The sequence below is a fragment of the Symphalangus syndactylus genome, chromosome 5 (assembly GCF_028878055.3).
Source record: "Symphalangus syndactylus isolate Jambi chromosome 5, NHGRI_mSymSyn1-v2.1_pri, whole genome shotgun sequence".
NCBI classification, from domain to species: Eukaryota; Metazoa; Chordata; class Mammalia; order Primates; family Hylobatidae; genus Symphalangus; species Symphalangus syndactylus.
Window position 1 is genome coordinate 75,106,417 of NC_072427.2, and position 14,834 is coordinate 75,121,250.

General features: G+C 43.9%; 1 protein-coding gene and 1 pseudogene across 1 annotated transcript; both read left to right on the plus strand.

Annotated features, from left to right (window-relative positions):
- The first annotated feature begins 3,273 nt into the window (after nucleotides 1–3,273).
- On the plus strand, nucleotides 3,274–4,254 carry LOC129483187 (histone H3.Y). The gene is made up of 2 exons (XM_055280210.2): nucleotides 3,274–3,406; nucleotides 3,499–4,254. Exon 2 carries the CDS (start codon nucleotides 3,587–3,589, stop codon nucleotides 3,995–3,997), a length of 411 nt encoding a protein of 136 aa, XP_055136185.1. The 5' UTR covers nucleotides 3,274–3,406; nucleotides 3,499–3,586; the 3' UTR covers nucleotides 3,998–4,254.
- Nucleotides 4,255–12,732: 8,478 nt separating this feature from the next.
- On the plus strand, nucleotides 12,733–13,163 carry LOC129481654 (histone H3.Y-like; annotated as a pseudogene).
- Nucleotides 13,164–14,834: the final 1,671 nt, after the last annotated feature.

Consider the following 14,834-nt stretch of genomic DNA (forward strand, 5'->3'; position numbering starts at 1 on the left):
TATAAAGGCATCACATTACCCAACTTCAAATTATACTACAAGGCTATATTTACCAAAACAGCTTGCTACTGGTATAAAAATAGGCATATAGACCAATGAAACAAAATAGATAATCCAGAAATAAAGCCAAATACTTACAGCCAACTGATCTTTGACAAAGCAAACAAAAACATAAAGGAGAGAAAGGACACCCTATTCAACAAATAGTGCCAGGATAATTGGCAAGCCTATCATATAGAAGGATGAAAGTGGATCCTCAACTCTCACCTTATACAAAAATCAACCCAAGATGGATGAAACACTTTAAATCTAAGACCTGAAACCATAAAAATTCTAGAAGATAACATCAGAAAAACTTTCTAGACATTAGCTTAGGCAAAGAGTTCATGACCAAGAACCCAAAAGCAAATGCAAGAAAAACAAAGATAAATAGATGGACTTAATTAAACTAAAAAGCTTCTGCACAGCAAGAAAACTTAGTAAGAATCAGCAGAGTAAACAAACAACCTATAGAGTGGGAGAAAATATTCACATACTGTGTATCTTACAAAGGACTAATATTCAGAATCTACAAGGAACTAAAACAAAGCCTCAAGGAAAAGAACAAACAATCCCATCAAAAAGTGGGCTAAAACATAGACAATTTTCAAAAGAAGATATACAAATGGCCACCAAAACATATGAAAAAATGTTCAATAATGATCAAGGAAATGTAAATCAAAACCACAATGCAATGCCACTTTACTCCTGCAAGAATGCCATAATTAAAAAATCAAAAAATAATAGATGTTATGGTGGATGAGGTGAGGAACACTTTTACACTGCTGGTGGGAATGTAAACTAGCACAACCACTGTGGAAAACAGGGTGGAGATTCCTTAAAGAACTAAAAGGAGATCTATCATTTGATCCACCAATCCCACTACTGGGTATCTGCCCAGAGAAAAATAAGTCATTATATGAAAAAAACACTTGCACACACATGTTTATAGCAGCACAATTCACAATTGCAAAAATATGAAACCAGGCTGGGCACAGTGGCTCAGACCTGTAATCCCAGCACTTTGGGAGGCCGAGGTGGGTGGATCATGAAGTCAGGAGATCGAGACCATCCTGGCTAACATGGTGAAACCCCGTCTCTACCAAAAATATAAAAAATTAGCCAGGCGTGGTGGCGGGCACCTGTAGTCCCAGCTATTAGGGAGGCTGAGGTAGGAGAATGGCATGAACCCAGGAGGTGGAGCTTGCAGCGAGCAAAGATCGCACCACTGCACTCCAGCCTGGGTGACAGAGTGAGACTCCGTCTCAAAAAAAAAAACAAAAAAACCAGCCAATGTCCATCATCGGGTTGATAAAGGAAATGTTATATATATATATATATATATATATATAATAAATGTTATATATGTAATAAATTTGTTATAAATATTATATATATAAATATATATAAATGTTATATAGTTGTGTCTCTGTGTGTGTGTGTGTGTGTATATATATATATATATATATATATATATATATATATACCACTCAATACAACTCAGCCAAAAATAGGAAAGAAATAATGGTATTCCCAGCAACCTGGATGGAACTGGAGACCATTACTTTAAGTGAAGTAACTCAAGAATGGAAAATCAAACATCATATGTTCTCACTTATAAACAGGAGCTAAGCTATGACAACACAAAAACATAAGCATGTTACAGTGGACCTTGCGGACTTAGGTTGAAGCGTGGAAGGGGGTGAGGAATAAAAGACTACGCGTTGGGTACAGTGTACACTGCTCAGGTGGTGGGCACACCAAAATTTCAGAAATCACCATTAAATCACTTATGCATGTAACCAAGCACCACCTGCTCCCCAAAAACTATTGAAATAATAATAAAACAAAAGAAAACAAACAGAAAACAGGAACATATACACCATGGACTGCTACTCAGCCATAAACAGGAATGAAACTATGTCATTTCAGCAACTTGGATGGAACTGGAGGCCATTATTCTCGGTAAAGTAACTCAGGAATCTACAAGCGAATAGTGCACCACCTCACCTAGAAGTGAAAGCTAAGCTGTGGGTCCACAAAAACATGCAGTGTAGTATACTAAACATTAGAGACTCAGAAGTGGGGAAGGTGAGAGGAGGGTGATGGAGGAAGAAACTGCCTGTTGAGTAAAATGTAAACTGAGTGATAAGTGCACTAAAATCCCAGACTTCAACACTATACAATTCATCTGTGGAATGAAAGACAACTTGTACTCCTAAAGCTATTGAAACACATTTTAAAAAATTTAACAACAAAATAATAATAATAAGCTCGAATTTTAAAACACTAATACGAACTTATTTTGTAAGTACTGATATCATGGAATCTATTGTTCTGTGTGCCATACCTACATTGAATTGGGCACTAATTTCTACTATAGGTATCACAAAAGTCTTTTAACAGTATATTTGAATAGAATTCACAACTACACAATTTATCTATGGAACCTAAAACTACAGGTACCCCTACAAATATTGAAATAACAAAATATATTCAATGTGTTCTGAGCTCAGCTGTGACCTCGGGTCAGCAGGTCAGTGAGGTCAAAGCTGGCTTCTCAGGACCTCGTGGCATTCCCATCATGGGCAATGGCAGGATAGCTCAGCTCAGGTGTCCCTTCCACCTTCATAGGGGAAAAGGAGCTTGAGGGAGCTGAGGGGGAGCACCAGCAACAGTCACATGTGATTCTTAGGAAAGCTTTGGCTTATCTGGAGCAAAATCTGCTGGAGGCTACCAGAAGATTTTCATGAGTGTCACTTTTGGGGAGAAAATGTCAGAGGAGAATCCCTGACAGAGAAGTGACCATTTCAAATTTCCATACACCCCCACCCCCCTCCTGGAACACTTCATTCTCAAAGGAACTGATAAAACCTCATGATCTCATGCATTGGTGTTTTGGAGCAGATGTGCAATTTGGCTAAATTTCGACTTTATTAAAGAATTTTTTCCACTGTCAATATTTCCATGATGATGGAGAAATGTAAACTTTCAGATTCCCTTCCACTCCTAGAACTTTAGGTTCCCCACCCACCTACCATCCCTCCCACAAGGCGCACTGCAGAAGGTTGGGTCTCCATTGGGTGTGTGCAGAACCCGGGGACTTGATTGGGTTTTCACAGCCCTGATTAGGTTGAGTATCTAGTGAATCAGGAAGTACAATGGAAGGTAGCTGGATGGGTCTAATCCAATCATCTGAGCTCCTTATAAGAGGCAGGGTTTTACTGAGACCACAGAGATCTCCAGTCAGAAAGAGACTGCCTGCGAGGGAGATTCCTGGCTGCTGCTGTGTAGACCAAGGAAACCCAGGACCCTCCCTCCGGGAAGACTAAGCAGCCCGGCCTCCGACCCACAGACCTGAGAGCTGGTAAGTGTGGGGCTGGGTTGGCGGGGGCTAAGTGTGTGGGAGAGTCATGCGCATGGATCTCAACTCACAGGCTCTCTGAATCCTGTCCACAGCACCACTGCCCTCGCTCTCTGACGCCAGCACCGCCTGCAGCCGGCCAGGCTCAGCCCAAGGAGAGGGGAGAGGCTAAGGCCCCGCATCATGGCGCGCACCAAGCAGACCGCCCGCAAAGCCACCGCCTGGCAGGCCCCCAGGAAACCCCTGGCCACCAAAGCCGTCGGAAAAAGGGCGCCGCCTAAAGGAGGGATCAAGAAGCCTCACCGCTACAAGCCTGGCACTCTGGCGCTGCGGGAAATCAGAAAGTACCAGAAGTCCACGCAGCTGCTCCTGCGCAAGCTGCCCTTCCAGCGCCTGGTGCGCGAGATCGCCCAGGCCATCAGCCCGGACCTGCGCTTCCAGAGCGCGGCCATTGGCGCCCTGCAGGAGGCCAGCGAGGCCTACCTGGTGCAACTCTTTGAAGACACCAACCTGTGTGCCATCCATGCCAGGCGCGTCACAATTATGCCAAGAGACATGCAGCTGGCCCGCCGCCTCCGCAGAGAGGGTCCTTAAGAGCCCAAAGGTAGCTAAGCATAGAACTGGGAGTGGAAACAGGCAGAAATCAGATCTTGGTGGTGTTTCTGTGTGCTTTTGTTTGTTAATGTCTAATCTACCTTGAGGGTCATAAGGCACTAGTGTCAGGTGGGAATGTTTCAGTGAGCCAGTTTCAGCACTTCAGCTCTACATCAATTTTCAAGAAACCTGTTCATTTTCACTGGACTATGCCTGTGTTTAGACTACTAACCAAATAAATCTCTTCCTGATGGCAACTCAGTGATGTTTGTTTAACTTGATCAGTAGATGATATCCACACTTCGACTCTTCCTGTATGCAGCTCTGTGTTTGCAATGCTCCCTGTGTCCTGGGCTGTTCCTGCTAGTTTGCTATGAACGCACATTCAACTCTGCTTTCTAAAATACGAATAGACTCTGTATCCATAGGTCACTTCACATTATAGGAGGCAGTGTGGGTGTGTGTGCGGGTAGGAAAGGGAAAGAGGCAGCCTTTAGAAGTCTGATACCGTCCATCTCTGGCAGTTCAGCATCCTAGAACATGGTTGCATCCATGGCCATGACTGGAGTGACCCAGGCCTTGGTAGGGGAGGTAGCAGGAGAGTCCCTGGAAGTGTATGAGACGTGGGGAGACACACGCCTGCTGCAGCCAAACCATTTGAGGCAGGCTGTCTGCAAGTTAAAGTTTAAGGGCCTCTTTTTTTATTATTATTGTTAAATTTTTTATTATTTTATTTTATTTTATTTTTTGAGACGGAGTCTCGCTGTCTCCCAGGCTGGAGTGCAGTGGCACGATCTTAGCTCACTGCAAGCTCTGGCTCCCAGGTTCACGCCATTCTCCTGCCTCAGCCTCCTGAGTAGCTGGGACTACAGGTGCCCACCACCATGCACAGCTAATTTTCCTATTTTTAGTAGAGACAGGGTTTCATCATGTTGGTCAATATGGTCTCGATCTCCTGGCCTCGTGATCTGCCCACGTTGGCTTCCCAAAGTGCTGGGATTACAGGCGTGAGCCACTGCGCCCAGCCAATTTTTTGTTTTTTGTTTTTGAGATGGAGTCTCGCTCTGTCGCCAGGCTGGAGTGCAGTGGCACGATCTCGGCTCACTGCAACCTCCGACTCCCTGGTTCAAGCGATTCTCTTGCCTCAGCCTCCCGAGTAGCTGGGACTACAGCCACTCGCCACCATGCACAGCTAATTTTTGAACTTTTAGTAGAGCCATGTTGGCCAAGATGGTCTCGATCTCCTGACCTCATGATCTGCCTACCTCAGCCTCCCAAATTACTGGGATTACAGAGGGCCACATTTTTAACAAGTACCAAAAAACCATGTGATTTTAGACTCAAGGCCAAAAAAGAAATCCTGGGGGGAAACGTACTTGTTCCATGTTCCCTATGACAGAAGACTTTGTGTGCCAGAGCTTCAGTGTCTCAATCTACCCTGAATTTACCCACAATTTTAATATCTTCCACAAACTCTTAAATTGGCCACACCTGGGTGAAGGAAGCAACCTATTTCATAATCATTTTGACTAAATATTTGGATCGTTTCTGACATCTGAGTTTTTGTCTACATCTTCCTATTTGGAAGAATAAACTTGCATGGGCCTTTAGCACCCTCCGGATAGCAAACTGCTTTGAAAGAGAAACCCCTTCCAAGAGACTATGGTGATTTCACACTGAAGACAGAAGTTGCTCCGCCTTGGGACTTTGCTTTTTCTGGGTTTTATTTTCTTATCATTATCAGTTACTAGTTCATATTTTCTGCTGAATTTTTTTAAAGGCATTGTTGATGAGATTATGGCTTTCGCACAAAAAAAATATTACTTTGGTGAAAGTGGATTGAAATTAACAGAACTTAAATTTTTCAGTGCTTCTCAAGTACAAGAGTTGAACATGGCATGGTAGGTGAGGGAGTAGGAGGTAGATTTTGACAAGGTTTTTTCAGTTCAGATGATTTCAAATTTTTTGTTTTTATCCAAACTACAGAAAATTTTAATGAGCTGTCAATTCAAAGGTCATTACAAAAAAAATTTGAAGCTAAATCACAATGTAATTTTTGAATTATGATCTCAAAAAATTTGAATCATTGGATGGCATTGCTGTGACCAAACAAGGTTTTTCAGCTCTTTCATCTTTAAAAACAAAAACCTGATGTGGAATCATCTCGTTTTACCAAACAGTAGTCTGCTCCCTTGAATATGTGCCTAAGAAAAACTAATTAAAAACAAAGAACTTCATCTATCTCATTAATAGGTTCATATAAAATAAAATATTTTCTTATCAAATAGACTGCTAGATATTCTTATACTCGGCACTAACTTGAAATTATATGACATGTCTCTCCAATATTCATGATAGTTATTAAACTATTACAAAAGATCTGACTCCATTCATTTTGTGAGAGCATGGCCCCCTTCTCTGCCATGTATGGAAGTTACCACTCTACTTTGTATCCTTCTTCATAGAAAACGTAACACCATCAAATTATTATTTAAACTTGTCTAATTGGGTTACAACAGTTTGTTTGTTGTACTTTTGAAGACCGGACCCTAGATACTATGCACTTGGAAACAGTGCAGCTGGATTGTTTAAACTTTACTTGGGCATAGGCTAAATACTTTTGGGGGACAAAGGCAGGCAGGGCGAATGTTAAGGTTATTCCAGAGTGATCATAAATTGTTGAAAATAACTGTGAAATTGTAGGCCATACGCGCTGGGTCACACCTGTAATCCCAGCACTTTGAGAGGCGAGGCGGGTGGATCTCTTGAAGTCCGGGGTTCAAGACCAGCTTAGCCAACATGGTGAAACTCCATCTCTAATAAAAATACAAAAATTAGCCAGTGTGGTGGCACATGCCTGTAATCCCAGCTACTCTGGAGGCTGAAGCAGGAGAATTGTTTCAACCTGGAAGGCAGAGGTTGCAGTGAATCAAGATCATGCCACTGTATGCCAGCCTGGGCAACTGAGCAAGACCCCATCAAAAAAAAAGAAAAAGAAAGGAGGGAAGGAAGGGGAAGGGAAAAAAGAAGGAAGGAAAGAAAGAAGGAAAGAAAGAAAGAAGGAAAGAAAGAAAGAGAGAGAGAGAAGGAAGGAAGGAAGGAAGGAAGGAAGGAAGGAAGGAAGGAAGGAAGGAAGGAAGGAAAGAAAGAAAAGCTGTGAAGTGCCATCCCTTCATTTGTTAGTCATCTCCTCACTACCTCACCAGTTCCAACCAGAGGCCACATTTTTCTAGGCAGTCTCCAAATGTACATTATGAGATAGACTTTAATAATAGCAGTGAAGCTCCAGGAAAACTTACATTGTTATTAACATGTAATACAACCAGCCATGAAAGCTGTCAAAGATTTTTCCTGGAAAGATATCACTTTCTACAAATTTTCTTCTTGAGAATTGTGGCTATATGACATTACATATTGAGAAGGTTTAGAATGTGTAGGGACACTGAACCTTTTCAGTGAATCCGTTTTTCCTCTTTGAAAAAACAACACTGTGTTTCTGCTCCTGAACCGACCTGACCTCTGAGACCTTGATAGGATCTTGTTTCTGTCTTCAGCAGTTCAGCTTTACTCAGACTCCACAAAAAGCATTGAGTTCTACGTGGAGGCCAGAAAAACGTTCTAACCTTGTGTGTCCAATCACTACCCTCACTGCTGTCTATAGATTTGTCTAGTGCTCGCTGAACACTAGAAGTAAAGAGAACCCTGCCCAAGCAACAAATTGTCCCCACCTCAGGTTGCTTGGGCAGGGTTCTCTTTACTTCTAGTGTTCAGCGAGCACTAGACCTGCCACATCTGCCAGAACACAGCTTCCAAGACTCCCCAGTGCCATGGAAAAAGGAATGAGCTGAGAGCAGTATAAAGCCTGGGTGATATTGAGACCCTTGGATCTTACTTATTTTGGTTGCACAAGCACTTTAATTTCTGAGAGAGCCCTCCCAACTCCATGAGTTCTTCCAAAAATCTGTACCCTCCATATCCCTCCCTTATACCCAGTAGTCTAACTTGTTATATGCCTTTACAAGGAAGTTGGTAAAATAAAATGAAAGCTATGTAATGTCAAAACATGGTGGTGTGAAACAGAATTTCCCCATCCTTGGTAAAGTTTAAAAGTTTCTGTAATACTCACCCGATCAAAGATAGGTTCTATGTACCATAAGTACAATTTGAAGAGCAAAAGCTAAGTTGAAAAATATATAAAGCAACACTTTTGAGGGGGTATATTTGGCTTCAGGAAAAAATAATTGATGTTACTCTGTTCAATATTAGAACTGAACTGGAAGGGGTTTTAGATCTTTTTGCTCATACTCTGTGATTTAGGGGGCACAGGGCAAAGGTAAACAGGCTGAACTAGCACCATCAATATCTGTGAGTTGTGCTGGGAATGTTCACAATGATTTGATAATAAATCTCAGGTCTTTATTTTATGATGGAAAAGTCTTCTTTGCCATAATAAAGGTAAAGTAGAGTATGTACAAGGAGACTATGGGATAACTTTATAACTCCTGATGAACCTACTTTGTTCCATATCTCAATAATTTATTTTTTATGTTGCTGTACTCAGGTTCAATTTTCTGAACAGATTGCCTCTAGAAAGCATAAAATCAAGAATACTCTGTAACAGTGTTTTAAACTAAATTTGGTTGCCTATAGAAGCACTGGTAATATTACCACATGAAGCAAACCTGCAGGATCAATAGGCTCTCTCTATATGTGTCTTTTAAACTGCAGATGATCATTACAAATGGGTGTTCACAGGTTTTTGGAATCTGTTTCTCTCTCTCTAGTCTTATAAGATTCTCCTATACTATGTTAATTTCCAATAATGTAGATGATCAACTTGCTGACGAAAAGCAAAGTAGGGAGGAATACCTATGAGAACAGTCAAATAAGAGAAAATAACGCTTTGTGATTTTGTTTTTATTTCCTCAGGATGGAAACAGTTCAATGCTGACTCAAAAAAATCCATACAAGTATTTAAAATACATACAAGGACAACAATTGCAGTGCTCCTGCTCAGACACAGCCTTCAGGGCAGAAGAACACAAGAGAAAAGTCTCTGCAGGCTTAATTTATTGATACCAGAAATAATCATAAAAGATAAGACACAGCAACTCCAGGCTTCAATATAAAACCATACAAGTACAATGGAAGAGGTTTCCCTCTCTGAAAGCATCTGCCTGCCCACAAAAAACTCAAGGCCCATGCACCCATCTTCTTCCAACTAGAAAGACACAGAAAAATGCCTCTATATGCCCTAGGAAGCCCAAATATTTAGTCAAAGTGATTATGAAACAAGCCACTGTCTTCATCTAGGGAAGGCCAATGTCAGAGTTTGAGAAAGACATTAAAGTCGTGTGTAAACCCAGGGTAGACTGAGATTCAGAAGCTCCAGAAAACACAGTCCTGTCACTGGAAGATGGATGCAGTACTTTCTTCACAAACAGAACTTTCCCTCTGGTCTTGAGCCTAAAAGAACATTTTTTTTGTAGTTGCTGTTGGGGAAGAGGCCCTTGGGTTCTAACCTGCCAACAGTCTGCCTTAAATGCTTGGGCTGCAGTGGGGGTGTTTCTCCCCCATCTCACACATGTCCAGGGCCTCTTCCACCACCTCTCCAACCAAGACCTTGGCTATTCCAGCCATGGCAATGGCCACATTCTCAGGCACCGATCTGCCAGTGATAGACTGCATCAGACCTGCAGTGTGTGCTTTTGGGAAAGCTGACCGGTGACACACTTCGTAGCGGGCCAGCTGCTCCTCAGACATGGCAGACAGCAGGGCTGTCATCCTCTGAGCCTCGTCTGCATCCATGGTGGGCTTCCTCTCCTTCTTTCCTTTAGTATCTGTTTTCAGTCTTTTGGCTGCAGGAGGAGCTGAGGTTGAGGCTTCATTGTCACCTTCTGTGAGGTCCATGACATCCTGACCCCTGAGCTCACCTTCCTGACCCCTGGGTTCTTCCAAGTTCCCATCTAGGTCCTCAGGGATTCCATCCTTGTTTCCGCCCTTCAGACCTCGGGGCATGGCGAACATCTCAGCAGACACACCTGTTTGTCTGCCTGTCACCATGGGCGAGATGTAGATCTAGTCCACGGCAGTGCTGTAGAGGCAGAATTCCGGCTAAGGAGGTTTGATTATGGATCTGCAATGAGAACCTTTCAAAGATTTTAGCTACTGTGTTTCTGCTGAGCCATAGTTCAGCCACAACTGGACACAGCTCCCTGCCTCCCTCTCCCTGAGACAAAAACACACACTGGTTTTTCTGATTTCCACAATGTGAAGAAACTTGTGTATGGAGAGTATATTAGTTTTAGATCAATGCATCATAAATTCTCACTCCTAGAGATGTGACTCAGGTGTGGGCTGTGGGGATCTCTGGATCTGCACAGCCACCGCTGGGGACTCGGCTGTGGGGAAAAATTTCTCTCAGGCTGGAGATCTCTGTGATCTTAGGGAGGTTCAGTTCCTTATAAAGAGCTCAGATGATTGGATCAGGCCCAGAACTTAATGTCCACTGATTCAGTGTATCCTTAACCTAATCAGGGATTTGTGGGCTCATCAATTCACAATTCTGCCCACACTCAAGGGAGGGTCAGATGCAGGGTGTGTCTCTGAGGGGCAGGAAATGTGTGGGACATTTAAGAATTCTGACACCTGGGTGCACCTGGAGAGCATCATGCTAAGTGAAATAAGCCAGGCAGAGGAATATAAATAGTATATGATCTCAATGGTGTATGTGCAATCTCACAAAGTTAATCTACTAGATGTCAAAAAGAAGAATGGTGGTTGTCAGGGGGTGGGGTGGCAGTGGTTGAATGATTTGAGAAGATGTTTGTCAAAATACACAACATTTCAGTTACACAGGGGAAAAAAATCTCAAGAAGTATTGTACAACATGGTGACTGTAGTTAACAATAGATCGTATTCTTGAAAAATGCTAAAAGCATAGATGTGCATTGTTCTCACCAATATAGTACATATGTGAGGTCATATGGCTGTCAGTTACCTAGACTTAGACATTAGGCAATGTGTACATAATATAAAACACCACTTTGTACATAAGAAATAGGTACAATGAGATGTCTCTATTTAAATATGAATAAATAAATCAATAGTTGAGTGGTTGCAAGGGATGGAAGGTGAAAGAGCAGTGAAAAGACAAGACACCATGGATTTGGACGGAAGTGGAATTACTCCACAAGACTCTTCCTTAGGATACAATACTGGTGGATACATGTAATTATGCCTTTACTTGAACCAATAGAATGTACAACACCCAAGTGAATCCTAAGAAGAGCAATGGTCTTGGAGTCAGAATAATGACTAGGGCAGAAAGTTGATAGTGTAGGTGGGTAGAGGATATAGGGGACCTCTGTTTCTTCTGCCCAATTTTGCCATAAACCTAAAGTTTTTCTACGATATGATCTCTATTTTTAAAACAGTAGTGTAAACTTATTTGGTGAGTATTGATTATCCTGAAATTTCCTGTTCGGTGCATGGTACATGCATTGCACGCATGGGCATTAATTCCTACCACAACTATAAGAAAACCCTGTTAACAGTGTAATGAAATAGAGGCCTTTGGCTGGTTGGTTGGTTGGTTGGTTGTTTGGTTGGTTTTGCTTTGTTTTGCTTTTTCTTATGCAGTCGGAGGTATGAAGGTAGCAGCCATGACCTAGGTTCAGCAGCTCAGTGAAGTCAGGACTGGCTTCACTGGGCCTCATTGTATTTCCAAAGTGGGCAATGGAAACAAGGCTCAGCCCTGGCATTAAGGTAAAAAGGAGCCAGGGGGTATCAGTGACAGGCACATGTGACCATTTTATCAAAAAGACTTCAGCTTTCTCCCCAAGGCAGATTTTCATGAGTGTCACTTTTGGGGAGAAAAATGTCCCTGGGAGCATCCCTGTTAGAGAAGTAACCATTTAGGTTTTCCATCTTTCCCTCCCTGTTTCACCTCATCCTCAGAGAACCTGAGAGACACCTCATGGTGGCACCCAGTGGAGTTCTGCAGCAGTCATGAAAGTCATGGAACGTGTGATTTTATTGAAATGTTTTCATTGTAACTATTTCCATGATGATCATGAGATGTAAACTTTCAGAATCACTTTCGCACCGAGATTCCAGCTAACTCACACCTACCATCCCTCTCATGAGGCACAGTCCAGAGGTTCCTCCCTCCATTGGGTGTGTGCAGAACCCAAGGACTTGATTAGGTTTTCACAGCCCTGATGAGGTTGAGGGTCTAGTGAAGCAGTGAGAGCAATGGAAGGTAGCTGGGTGAGTCTAATGCAATCATTTGAGCCCCTTATGAGAGGCTGGACTTGGCTGAGACCACAGAGATCTCCAGCCAGAGCCAGACAGCCTGGAAGGGAGATTTCTGGCTGCTGCTGTGTAGACCTTAGAAGCCCGGAAACCCACGGGGGAGACTAAGCAGTGGGGCCTCTGACCCGCAGACCTGGGAGCTGGTAAGTCCAGGGCTGGGTTGGAAAAGGCTAAGTGTGTGGGTGCATATTCTACATGGATCTCAACTCACAGGCTCTCTTAATCCTGTCCACAGCCCCACTGCCCTCACTCTCTGATGCTAGGGCAGCCTGCAGCTGGCCAGGCTCAGCCCAAGGAGAGGGGAGAGCCTGCGGCTGAGTCCTGTCCACAGCCCCATCATCATTGCAGTCAGGTACCAGCGCTGCCTCTTGTTCACCAGGCTCAGCCTAAGGACACAGGAAAGGCCGTGACACCGCACTATGGCGTGCACCAAGCCCACCTCCCGCAAAGCCACCGTCTGCCCCCCAAAGAAGACCCTAGCCACCAAAGCCGCCGGCAAGAGGGCGCCGCTCACAGGAGCAATCAAGAAGCCTCAGCGCTACAGGCCTGGCACCCTGGTGCTGCGCAAAATCATAAAGTACCAGCAGAAGTCCACGCAGCTGCTCCTGCTCAAGCTGCCCTTCCAGTTCCTGGTGCTCGAGATGGTCCAGGACATCAGCCTGGACCTGCGTTTCCAGATCGCTGCCATTGGTGCTCTCAGGGTACCAGCGAGGCCTACCTGGTGTGCCTCTTTGAAGACGCCAACCCATGTGCCATCCATGCCAGGCGTGTCACAGTTATGCCCAGAGACACGCAGCTGGCCCGTCGCCTCCGCGGAGAGCCGACACTCCTGGCAAACACTGCACTTTAGACGGCTTCGTTTCCGTTTGGTTGTGCTTTTACTCTCCTCTGCACTCATCCTGGATCTGATATTAGCATTTTTCTTCACTTTTGGTTTTATTTCCCTCACGGGGTCCAAAAGTAGCCCTGCATATGACTGGGAGTAACAACAGAAGCAGATATAATGGGTATGACTGTTACTGTTTTCTTTTGTTTGTAAACTTTCAACCTACATTGAGGGTCTAATGCATTCGTGTCAACTGGGAATTTCTCACTGAACACCTTTCAACACTTCAAATCAAGAACAATTGTGAAAAATATGCTCATTAATATTATTGAAAACCAAATAAATTTATTAGTGGGAAATAGATAATGTCTCCTGCATTTGATCAAACAGCAGATGAGATTCACACTTTGACTTTTCTTATATGCAGCTCTGTGTTCTCAATGTTCCCTGTCTCCTGAGCTGTTCCTGCTACTTTGCTATAATATACATTCAACTCTAGATTCTGAAAGTTGAATAGACTCTCTATCCACAAGTCACCTCACATTACAGGAGGCAGGAAAACCAGCGTGGGTTTGTTTGTGGGTGGGAAAGGGAGGGAGGCACCCTTTACAAGTTCAGTTCAGTCCCTCAGCTCCAGGTCAGTGTCCTAGAACCTGATCACGGTCGTGGCTTTGGCTGAAATGACCCAGATTTTGGCTGGGGTGGTGGTAGGAGAGGCCCTGGACGTGTGTGAGATGTGGGGAGAAAAATCCCATTGCAGCCCAAGCCTTGGAGGGCTGGGGACAGCCTGCACTGGCCAGGCTCAACCCAAGGAGACGAGAGCACTGAGGCTTCTTGATCGCTCCTGTGAACGGCGCCCTCTTGCTGGTGGCCTTGATGGCCAGGGTCTTCCTTGGGGGGCAGACGGTGGCTTTGCGGGCAGTGGGCTCGATGCAGGCCATGGTGCGGGGTCACGGCTTTTCTTGTGTGACATTTCACAGGGGACAGCCCATGGGTCACTTCCCCAACACCGCGTACAAAATAAAAATCATCTTCCTCTGGGCCCCAGCCCAGATAGAAAGGCCTGATCTCAGAGAAGAAAGTACTAGTTCTAGTCTTTCTATGACAAGACCCTCTGCAGGCTGGAGCTTCAGTATCTCATCCCATCCTGGACTCAACCATGATTTAATATCTTTCTTATAGCTTACATTGGTCTCACCCAGATGAAGGCAGCAGCCTGTTTCACAATCCCTTTTAATCATGTTTATATCTCACACCAGGCACAGTGGCTCATTCCTAATATCCCAGCATTTTAAGAGGCTGAGGCAGGCAGATAACTTGAGCTAAAGGGTTAATGATCAGCCTAGGAAACATGGCAAAACCTCCTCTCTGTAATGTTAGAAAAAAAAAATTAGCTGGACATGGTAACTGGAGCCTGAGGATTCACCTACTCAAGAAACTGAAGCAGGAGGATCACTCGAGCTCTGGAGTTGGAGGCTGCAGTGAGCTGAGGGCACCACTGTCATTTCACCTGGCTGACAGAGCAAAACCCTGTCTCAAAAATAATAACAATCATCATCATCATGTTTGGATCTCTGAGGTCAATGCATGGGTAGGCGTTGTTCTGGGGCATCCTAGCTAGAGGAAGAAAGGTACATGGGCTTTGAACATCCTGTGGACAGGGAGCTGTTTTCAGAGAGAGAAAAGGGACCCTCT

Coding starts and splice junctions, on each gene's coding strand:
- LOC129483187 (XM_055280210.2), top strand. CDS start 3,587: ATGGCGCGCACCAAGCAGACCGCCCGCAAAGCCACCGCCTGGCAGGCC.